Source organism: Phoenix dactylifera, chromosome 11 (assembly GCF_009389715.1).
Source record: "Phoenix dactylifera cultivar Barhee BC4 chromosome 11, palm_55x_up_171113_PBpolish2nd_filt_p, whole genome shotgun sequence".
Lineage (NCBI taxonomy): Eukaryota > Viridiplantae > Streptophyta > Magnoliopsida > Arecales > Arecaceae > Phoenix > Phoenix dactylifera.
Genome location: NC_052402.1, coordinates 23,714,561 through 23,726,364, shown reverse-complemented (window position 1 = coordinate 23,726,364; position 11,804 = coordinate 23,714,561). Strand labels below are relative to the sequence as shown.

General features: G+C 35.0%; 1 protein-coding gene across 1 annotated transcript; it reads left to right on the top strand.

The window, feature by feature from the left end:
* Positions 1–2,740: 2,740 nt before the first annotated feature.
* Positions 2,741–11,617, top strand: LOC103718238 (ribosome maturation protein SBDS). The gene is made up of 5 exons (XM_008806958.4): positions 2,741–3,072; positions 4,136–4,265; positions 4,776–4,976; positions 5,711–5,878; positions 10,828–11,617. Exons 1-5 carry the CDS (start codon positions 2,939–2,941, stop codon positions 11,263–11,265), a joined length of 1,071 nt encoding a protein of 356 aa, XP_008805180.2. The 5' UTR covers positions 2,741–2,938; the 3' UTR covers positions 11,266–11,617.
* Positions 11,618–11,804: the final 187 nt, after the last annotated feature.

The window sequence follows — 11,804 nt, the reverse complement described above, 5'->3', positions numbered from 1 at the left end:
CAAGCCAAAAGTCTCCACAGGGCGAAAATGAAGAAAATATATGATGAGAGAGTGAGCATGGCTCTTAACGTCAAGAGGAAGAGGCCAGGTGTCTCCTTATAGAAGCACTTATAAGCTGCATCCATGTAGCAAACTATATCTTTCTTGGTGGCTTGGTTTAGGGGTCACCCTCCTTGAAGAGATTGGTGAAGTGTTGATCCTCGGCAATCCTCCTTCGCTTGATCTTCTCTAGCTAGTAGAGTAGCCTCTCCTCAAAAAAATAAATATTGATCATTGTATAACTACTTCTATAGAAAAAAATAAAAATAAATATAAAATAACTATTTTGAAATAATTACAAAGACACTCCTTCAAGTTTGGGCAAGAAATACTTCAACCCCAAATTTTTAAAAAGTTTCAATTAGATCCTCTAACTTATTTTTTCATTGCAATGTGGTCCAGTCATCTATCTATATTTTAACGTTGTTAACAATTTGTATAAAATATCTAAATTATCCTCCATCAATTGGGGGATTACCTATCAAAAGAAAAGCTGTTTTGAGAATGAAGGGGAAGACACACACGCACAGAGAGAGAGAGTAGGATTGGATGGGCAGAGGTGGTCGTCCATTGGTGGTAGGAATCAATTTGGATGATGGAAGAGATTGTTGTTGAGTAGAAGAAATCACTCTTTCTTTCTCCATCTCTTTCTTGTTCTTGATCTTCTTGATTTGGGATGTTATTCTAAAGATCTAGTGAAAGAACCTAAGCAAAAGGAGCATTTTCATGATCCAAGGGAAGGATGGAAGCCAATGCAAGAATGGTGACAGGTTCGCACAAAATAATAAATTTGTGATGATTCGGCATGAAGGAGAAGCTGGGGTACATCTTTCTTTCAATCCCATTTGGTTTATTTTGTCTCAAAGATCATTTTTTTCTATTTTCTTGAACATCTTTTTGTTATTCCGGTGTTCGAAGACTTAATGTTACTGAGGTTTGACTTAGAATTCTTGGTCCTCTTTGTGTGAGAAACACCCATACCAACTGAATTTGGACTTCTCGTTTGTTTTTGTTAAGATCAGTTGGAGCAACTGGGTTTTACAAGCACTAGCTAAATTTCTTGATATATTTTTGTAGTAGTCATTTGTAAATGTGCAATTCAATTAAAGACGATAATTTTCTTCTGTGTTTAGAAGAATTCATGATTTTAACCATATATTGCTAATATTATGCCTTATCTTTTTTGTCTTTTAAAATCTTTTAAAAGCAATATGTAGATTTTGGTCAAATTTATTAGTTAAAAAATATTTTTCAATCAAGCATGAATGCATGGGAACATTCTCATCTTGTTCATGCTGGATTTACCTATTCATAGCATTTCGCCTTCACAATAAAGATAATTCATGGTATTTTGCCTTTACAATAAAGATGTTTGTTTTTTTTCCACCAGAAGAGAGAGATTTTTTATCTCTACTTGAATTACATAACTGGTTCTTGCATCTTCTTATATATTTTTATAAATGCTGCATGACCTTTTGTTGATTCAGTAGAAAAGGTATTAATGAAATTATAGGTCTATTCTGCTATCACATGATGATCATGATAACAATTTTTAATGGAGATAAATAACGGAATTATATTGTAATGGAGAATAAATTGCAATGTCTAATTGTAAATTTTTAAAAATTTAGGGTGAAATTATTCATTGTCCAAACTTATAAAAGATGTTCTTGTTAAATATTTTTGAGTTTTTTGCATGTGAACCCTCCTTGTAAAATTTCTATTTGCATGTATATAATTTTTTTTATTTTTTTGCATATGGACCTGTACCATTTAATGTGGACAAAAAATAAACGACTTAAAATTAAAATAACCAAAATATCCTTATAGGTAAATATACAAAAAAAAATTATAAGAGTATACATGCAAATAGCAACTTTATGAGGGTATTCCTACAATTTATCATATTTCGAAGGGTATACATTCAAAAAAATCTTTTAAAAAAAATTAAAACTCGACTAAAATTTGTCAAGTCTTTTATGATTCGCTTGGATTGACAAGTCAAAAAAGATCGAATCACATTGTTAATTTTCTTTTCTGAGATCTCGACTCGGTTAAATTGAAATATTAGATAATACTAATTCTCCATTTGATTTTGATATAATTATCATTATTGAATATATGACATTTACATATTTTTTTATTATTTTTAAAAGATTAAAGCATATCGAATTTAAATTAATATAGATACTTAGATTAGTTAAATATTTTTTAGTAATTTGTAAATGTTGAGTCGTTGTTTATTTTTGAAATTAGAATTTCATAAAAATAATACAATTTATTCCATAACAGTTGATATTATCATAATTTAATACTTATTATTATTTTTTATTAATAAATTTTCTTTACTGTATTTTGATTATTTTTATTGAAATTTTTTAAGTATATACTCTCCTAAATATGCGTAATAGCATGAATACCTTCACAAAATTTCTATTTGCATGAATACTCTCCTAACAGTATATAAAATTTTCCTTTTGCATGTCTACCGGTAAGAATATTTTAGTTATTTTAATTTTTAAATTATTTAATTTTTAATGTCATTATATGGTATGAATATATATGTGTGTGTATATATATATGTATATAAATATTTATATAATTTTATATATTTTAGAGATTGTACCTGTAAAAAAAATAATATTTTTAGGATCATCATGTTAAATATTTTTAGGAGCACGCTTGGTTTTCTGAAAAGAGCTTTCCAGAGGCAACCGGCTGAAGGGCGCAAGCATACAGAACCTGGCTTGCGAAGAATCCAATTACGAGCCAACCCGACGCAATCTACTTCCTCTGCCTTCTCTCGCCGCCGTCCTGATACAGCTTTCTCCTCTCGAACGCTCGCTCGCTCCCTCCGAAGGCCGAAGGAAGAGAGAGGTGAAAGGGATAGAAGAGAAGGATGTCGAAGAGTTTGGTCCAGCCGATCGGGCAGAAGCGGCTGACGAACGTGGCTATCGTCCGCCTCAAGAAGCACGGCATCCGCTTCGAGATCGCCTGCTACAAGAACAAGGTCCTTTCTTGGCGCTCCGGAGTGTACGTCCGCCTTCTCCCTCTCTCGCTTCCTCCTCAAAACCTAGTTTATTTCGTGTGTTTTGCTGCGCTCTTCTTTCTTTCTCCGTTTCTCTTATATGATGATGTCCAAACCCTAGTTTCACACTGGGCTCTAGAACTAACCCACAGGTCGTAGAGGATGTTTTGATAGATTGGGCTCTAGAACTAACCCACAGGTCGTAGAGGAAGTTTTCGATGTTTTCTTGAACTCAAAAATCGCATGTCATAGATTTATTCGTAATCAAGTATAGGAATCAGCTGAAACCTACCTAGCTATCAAAGTCAAAATCAGATTTTGATTAAGAAAAATCATTCAAAATTCGGATTTTTGAAACCTAGCTATCTTCTTCTCCTTCTTTAACATTTGGTCTTCTTATCGAGATTGTGGATACTTTGCTATTTGCATCACTAACGGTTTAAATTGTTGCTCATTGATCACGGGATCAGTTGCTTGTTATCTTCTGGTCCATTATATTCTGGACCTTATCAATGGCTCTTCCAAGCTGTCTTGATTTCTAACATTAGAAGGGTAATTTTGGTCCCTAGAGTGGAAGTATATTGATACTTGATTCATTGACATGCTAACGGAGATGTAACATCTCTTTGAATAAATTTATATAATGCTAGTGATGCTTTTCTGCAAGTTTTATAATGATAATTGTCTGAGCTTCAATGCTCTTTTATCCTAGATTATGTCTCTTGGCAATCGACACATTGCTGGTTTTAGCCGTCAGAGTATAAGCCAACAGAGATCTATGCATTACTTGCATTATGCAAATTCTAGTTGTTAATTTTGAAATGTGTTTAATACATTAGGGAGAAAATTATAGTACCCAGTCTGTATACACCCAGAATGCTCTTATCTTCAATATTTTCCATCACAGATGTGTCTGATATTTATCTCTTTTTGCACCTCTATGTGTTTAATGCCTATCACATTTGACTACTTCCTCTATAACATCTGTTTTGAGGGAATTCTGAGTATTTTATTTTCTACCATTGCTGGATGTGGAACTGTTGATTAACACTTCAATATCTGATGCAGTGAAAAAGATTTGGATGAAGTCCTGCAGTCACAAATTGTTTACGCAAATGTTTCTAAAGGAATTCTTGCAAAATCAAAGGATTTGATTGCAGCTTTTGGCACTGATGATCAGTCAAAAATATGCTTGGAGGTCAGTTGGTTGTCAATAATCACATTCTTGTGAGCTGATAATGTTTTTCTAATCTTTTTTGTTATATTCTGATACTAGAATGTATAAACAGATGATTTTAGCTAAAGATATTCTGTCATAGCCATTTCAGTCCTCAGTTTGTTGTGACACCTTTTATCACAAATCTGCAATTTATAGATGAATTATATAAGATTATTGTTTGACACAGTTGCGACAGATGTTGAGTAGATTTGGTGATTATGCATCTTTTGGTTCCAGCTACTCTTGGATTGGCTTTTCCATCTGAAACTTGGTGGGCAGTGATGCTATGATTTTTTTTTTTCAATAATATTTTATCACTGTTTTCTGGATTGATTAGTCTAAATGTGTAATATCTTTATTTGTTTATAGCTTGTTTATAAGTCTTTCTCAAATTTGTAAGTTCTTTGGCTAAATCTGGTAGGAATGGAATATATGTTTTCTGCAACTTACTAGAAATAAGTTTGCTTTCCTGTTTTGTACGGCTATCAGATTCTGGAAAAAGGAGAGCTTCAAGTTGCTGGGAAGGAGAGAGAGTCTCAGCTATCAAGTCAGTTCCGGGATATTGCAACAATAGTTATGCAGAAGACTATCAATCCAGAAACTCAGCGCCCTTATACGATCAGCATGATCGAGAGGATTATGCATGAAATTCATTTTGCAGTGGATCCTCATACCAGCTCAAAGAAACAGGTACTTTGCTTGTTATACATATCAGACAATCCAAATGTATCATGCTGCTGAATTTAGTCATTTGGGCAGTGTTTTTTTTCCTCTTTTTTAAACGCAATTTCCTTTGAGGGTTAGGGTTCACCATGCATTTCTACTATTCTAATCAAACTTCGCCGTATCGGTATTGGAACTCATACCAGTACCATCCTATTACAGTTTCGGTACATGGTACGATACGAGACGGCGAGGCATACTTGGTATTGGTATGGTATGGGATAGGATGCCGGTTTGGTATTAGTATGGTATGGGATAGCATACCGGTTCGGTATTGGTATGGTACGGTACGCTCGGTATGGCGCGGTACCGACCGGTATGGCAAATTTTGATTCTACTTATATCTTATGCAACTATTAGAAGTAGGATTTCATTTTGTTTGTCTTGGAGTTTTACCAATTCTCACTATTTCAGTTGTGTAGTGTCTTATTGGAAAATGCTGGTCTTTTGTTATCAAGCCTTCTTGAGAAATTAAAATCAACTTAAAAGAATCCAACATTACTTTTGAGTGTAAGGATTTGACTTCCTTGTACAATTAGTGGTGAACTTATTGATGTTGGATAAATGCAAATACAAAAGCAATTGATATTAGTAATTTAGTATCTGTAAGTATAACTGGATCTGGTATCCAAGCATAATGATATTTGTGTTCCATCAGAACCTTAACTGAAATCAATCGGTTTTTTCTCTCTCTTTTGCAGGCTCTGGAAGTTATACGTGAGCTTGAAAAACACTTCCCTATAAAGCGATCCCCAATGAGACTTCGGCTTATTGTACCTGAGAAGAATTTTTCTGTTCTCATGGATAAGCTCAATGGATGGAATGCTAGCATTGTTTCAAAGGATGAATCTGGAAATCAGCTATCTGTTGTAAGTCTTAGGAGCTCTTGTTGAAATGAAATTTTCATAACTGATGATTTTGCTGATTATTTGTACTTTAAAACTCTTTTGAGGCACATGTACCATTTTGCTCCATGCTTTTCCAAACTTTCAATATCTTGGATTAATTACAATAGTTGCTGGAAATAATATGAGATTGATATTATAGTTATTTCAACAACAGATTTTTGTAGCAGAATTATCAATGGTAGTTTCAAATGTTAGAACCAGTTGTTTTGCAATTGTAAAACTGACATTTTCCAGCAATTTATGTAGTTTGGAAGGCTTTCATTTTTAAGATCATTATATAATTGCTATCTTCTCCCTGACTTTGTGCAATGCCTTATGTCGTCTAAAATATTATGTAATGTTCCTTTTATATAAATAATCTGACCTCTATTATTTGAAAATCAATTTTTGTGTCGATATAATAGATGGTAGATTCATGGTTATAAGCATATAAAGTACAATGAAGAAATTAAGAAGGCCATTGAGCGTCCTACTTTTGAGTTCTTCATATCAGTTATTATGTGAGCTATTTCATGAAGGCCATAAGAGGTGTCTTCATATGTTGCTCTTTGTTTGTTCTAGACTACAAGAATTACATGATCAAGAGGCTCTATAATTTGATTTTCAGTAAGAAGATTGTTAATAAAGCTTATCCATTTCTAGTAGGATTAGAGGAAAGATTGAAGGAGCAATTCTGAGAGTAGATGGATGGACTGATATAATGAATTTTGAAGGGGGATTTAAATGATCAGGCAGGGACTACATTGTGGAAATTGGTTTGGTGATAGAAAATGCAATGGGGTTCCAGTACTTAAATTTGACAGAGCAGTAGCACAAAAACATTAAACTACCACAAGTATATCAAATGTGCCCCAGATAGATTATTGCCTTCCAAAGAAGAAAAGAGAGATCAACGTGCAAGCTCTGTAAGATGATACGGACGACATAGGTTGATACTCATCCAGCAGGAGCAAGAAGAAAAATATTAAATGATGAATTGCCACAAATAAAATGGTAAAGATTATATGAGAGAATGTGACATCTTTTAGTGATAGGAGCTTAAGATCTGAACCAAATAAGATGTGAGATCACATTGCATATTGTTTTAGGTGAATTGCTGGAGTTGATCTCGGAGAGTTTATTCACATGTTCCAAGGAAACTTGGTGGTGATATAGCGACATCCAAGAGTTGATCAAGGCAAAGAGGGCTTACTCAAGGAATAACAAAGAAATGATAGCATCAATGTCTTTGAAACATGTTGAAAAGCTGAGGATAGCAAACTGTTCAACTTATGATAATATATATGCTAGGTTGGTTTCAGAAAAAGGCTAGGTAGAAATTTGTATACTCTCTAGGATGAGCGAGAGGAAACCTAGGGACATTAATCAAACTATATATAGGATAGGTGGTGATGATTCATCTTTGGTAAAGTCTGGAGAATAAATTAGCAAGGAGAGATTATTTTTGGAGATTGTTGAATGAAAACTCCCTTAGATGGATTTGTTTAGATGAATCATGGTCAGGGATTTTATGGGCCTGTACAACAAAGATCTGAGGGGCCTCCATCAAGTCGAGGTACTTTAATTTTTGTTGAAGGTTGTAGGAAAATGGTGGGACGATCTGAGGTAATATGGATGGAAGTTGTGAGGAAAGACATGGAGAAGCTTGGGAGAACATGAGAGGTGGTCCTAAATTGGAATACTTAGCGAATAAAGATTTATAAAGACAAATCCAGTTAGTTGGGAAATAAGGCTGGATGCTTATAACTTTGATTAAGGAGTTGCCAGGTATTATTTCTTTCAGCCAAAAAATTGACGTGGAGATAGCACTGAAGATGGTATGGCGATCAAGGTAATAGGATCCTAACAATTACCAAATAAGTATTAATTAATTATCATAGCTGGCTTGGTTTTGCTAACGTTTGTAATAAAATCTTGAAAATCAGGACTTTGGCAAATGATTAGGAAAGATTGATGCATCAAATATTGAGAAAACGACAACAATACGACAACAATTCAATAGAACAAATTTGGACTGGCGAGGAAGAGAGAAGCTGTTTCTTGCTTGTGCAAATAATGGAAAATTTTAGAGCAAAATGACATACAAACACTAAGAGGGCAGAAAATGAAGTACAGGAAGAGCTAATCTGGTGCACTTCGAGGAAAAAAGAAGATGCACGTAAATTGGACATTGAATCTGTTGAGGATTCAAGCTGGGGTGGTGATAAGTGTTATTCAAGTAATGTTGCAATAAGTGAATTTGCAATCATGATGGGGCTGTACAGTATGCACCAAGGTTCAGCACTAAGTCCATGTCTTTCTACATTTCGTTGATTTAGTTATTTCTGATACTCTAAGAACAAAAGGATAGTGTTTTTATTAGTAAATGAGATCATCTTGATTGATTGGAGTAAAATCTAAATGCTAATTTAGAATTACTGAGATGATGGAAGGCCTGAAATTCAGTAGAATTAAATCTTCATATGAAATGAAATTTCAATTGATGTAGAAAGAAAATGTAAACCCCAATTAAAATAGATGGCCTGGTTAGTTGACATAAATGGTGATGTTTAATCCCTCATTTGAATGATAACCGGTGATTGACGCCTGCCATCAGATGTCTGAAAATTTTTTTGATGCTTGGACTCCGGGCGTCATCCAATCTTCGGTGAAGACAAGAGTAAATGAGCCTATGTCTCACTGCTGGAACAAATCACAAGCAACAAATCAACTGAAGCAAATTACATGTTGGAAGACTTTGGATTCATCAGAACATAGACCTTCTTGGTGACTGTATTTATAATTGATTATCCAAATTCTTCAGATTCAATATAAGCAACCTAATTATTTTTATAACTTCTACAACTCTCCTGTGAAGTGATATTATCCTTAATCTCCGATGGGACTGGGAATATATCATCCATGGCTGTGTGATTTTTAACCATGATTTCATAATATTTTTGAGGCCCTTCTGTGGTTGTCTTGATTGCAAATTCAGTAAGATGAGTCGTAATGCTCTTTTTGTTGCCCGCTATCTTATTTTGTGCAAGGAGAAATTACTGGCTTCTTTTTTTTTAAAAAAAAAATGATAGCTTCTTTATGTGCTTGGTATTCTTTGGGCTGCTGGTGCTAAGATGCTTCGGCTGCGATGTAGATTTTGCAAATCTTGTAGCTTGAACTTCCTGTGATTCAGTTTACTTACAACTGCGTTGAGTGATGAAATAAAAGGTTGTAGGGATTTCACGTTGCATCAAGTTTATTGCACATACTAATCAATTAGTGACATTTTCTAGGTGTCCAAAGACTCCTCTCACTTTGATATGATGACTGTCCTTGACATGTAGACGTGGTGGGCAAACTGCGATGATACCAAACTGAAATCCTTGAAGAGTCTTCTCTGTTTTCGTTTATGGTACAATGGAGTAATGATTCAGCCCTCACTTTCTGAGTTTATTTTCCTTCATGCAACACGAAGACAAGTGTGAGGCCTTTCTGGAGCTGCAAGTCAGCATCCTTTCTATCCTCTATCTCTTCTCCTTTGCTCCATTTCTTCTCTTCTCCATGTTTCTTCTTTGTTAGATAGCTGCTGCTGCTGCCACTTTCCCCTTATTTGAACCCTATCCTAACCATAAAACAACCTTGAAAACCTTATTACTAATTGATTTGCCTGAAACATGATAGTTCTCAGCCACCATTTTAGCAGCTGACTGCTGCCAGGTGCCTCAAAAGTGAATCAATCTGATCATCTGCTACAAAAATCCTGTCTTAAAATCAATCCCTATATCTGAAATACTACTATTATGAAGGCTGCTGTCTTGTTCTACTGCAGCAGTCATGTTATTTATTTTTCCTTGTCTCTACATTGCCATAAAATGGCTTGTAAATGCTCTCTACTTCATTGATTGTGACAGTTCTTTCCATTTTGCTGATTGGTGTGAAAAACACCTGACATCACTTGGAGGAACCATCAAGAATTGAAGTCACTCCATTGCTATGATAATCTTCTACATTCTGATCCATCGAAGGGTTTTTGACTGTAAATTGTTAGTTTTATTGCTGAGGTTGTTACATCTAGTGCCACCCCTGCTCACTGAGTGCACTATAGTTACCCTTGTTTTTGCATTGGATTAATTATATCATAGTTTAGGCATTTTTGTATTTGCTTACTAGGTAGGAATCATATCAATTTCGTTAGTTTCAGATTTGAACAATTTCGTTATTTGCTTCGCCGTTGTATCTTACGAGCGCATATAGAGTCTTCCCTTTGGTTTTTCTACATCATATTTGATGCCAAGCTGATGTGTCACAGCCCGTAGAGGGGAACCTATTAGGATTTTGCATGGGGCTGGAAATGTATAGGTTGCTGAAAATTTGGTTCTCATTTGAGTTTTAATTAAAAAAATGTATTCCAAATAATGGAATTTGGATGCACAATTAACAACAGAAGTGGTCACGATTTGAGGGAGTATGGACCAGGTCTCACACTAGGTCCACAGCTTCATGCAAGGAATTAGCATTGATATTGAATTTTTGTTTTTCCAAGACTTCATTCTACAAATGATCAAAACATATTCTTTATACACCTTGGTAAGAAGAAATGCTTGAATTTATGTTGAAAAATTGAAAAAAGAGTACGTGAATTGTGAAAAAGGATTTCGAAAATCTTTCAATAACACCAGAGGCTATTCGTCGCATGACTGCTTGATAAATAATTATTCATGAAGCTAGGCCTATGAGACAAGATGTTATGGTTATAATTTTATTTGATCAAGATCAACACATCATTGACTTTGAATCATTAGACCTTTTCCAAAGATTTATCATGTAAATACAAGTATCAATATGTACATACATACAGAGTGAGAGAGATAGATAGATATAGATATAATATGCATTAACTTAATTTCTAATTTTACATGTTTATGGTGCAGGTCTGTGAAATAGAACCTGGTCTTTTCCGTGATTGTGATGCTCTAGTGAGAAATTTGCAAGGGAGGTTGGAAATACTTGCTGTGTCAGTGCATGTGGAGGGGGATTCTCATGTAGACCAGTATGATGATACTGAAGACCTTCCCTCAAAGTCCACGAAGGAATCAGTTTTTATGGTCCAAATAAATGAGAGATTACAGAAGCAGAAGATTTCTGCCGAAACTAGAAGTGGTGAAGAGCAGGTCAAGCAGAACAGATGTAGCACGTGTGATGCCGTTGTAGGAGATGCGAAACAATATAGGGAGCACTTCAAATCCGAATGGCACAAGCATAACCTGAAGAGAAAGACGAGGCAGCTTCCTCCACTAACTGCTGAGGAATGCTTAGCTGACATGGAAGTGGGTGATTTGAAGGCGGATCTGAAGGAATATTCCTTCTGAAGTGAATAAAGTTCAGATATGCCAATTAGTATTAGCTGATAGTTACACAAGAAGCGTGTATGCATACATACTCGTGAAGTTAATATATAGAGTTGATTGGCTTGGACTTGCTGCTACCTACTCTGGTTAAAATGCAAGCATAGGAAACTTAGATGACGTTATGGATGAGAATACTACCCTTGCCTGTTTATCTTAAAATATTCCAGTGACTTCATACTAGAGTTAACCAATTGCAACCCTTATATATGTAATTGTACAAGGATTGCTGCAATATTCATCCAAGTTGGATGTTTCTGTTCTTCTCCTCCCTCCCCTTATTTTGTATGAAATTCAAAAAAGTTTTGTCATCCCATGCAACCAGAGTGCATGCATGGCTTAATTTCATGAAATTTTCACGATTTCTCTTTTTTCGTCGAGGATGAAATTTCCATGATGTAACCACGTCTTGCTTCACTTATTTGGTCTCTCAGCAGGTTTTGGAGCTGTCACCTGAACTAACTCGACGGTGTTCGTCAGCTTTCTCTCTCCATTTGTAATGC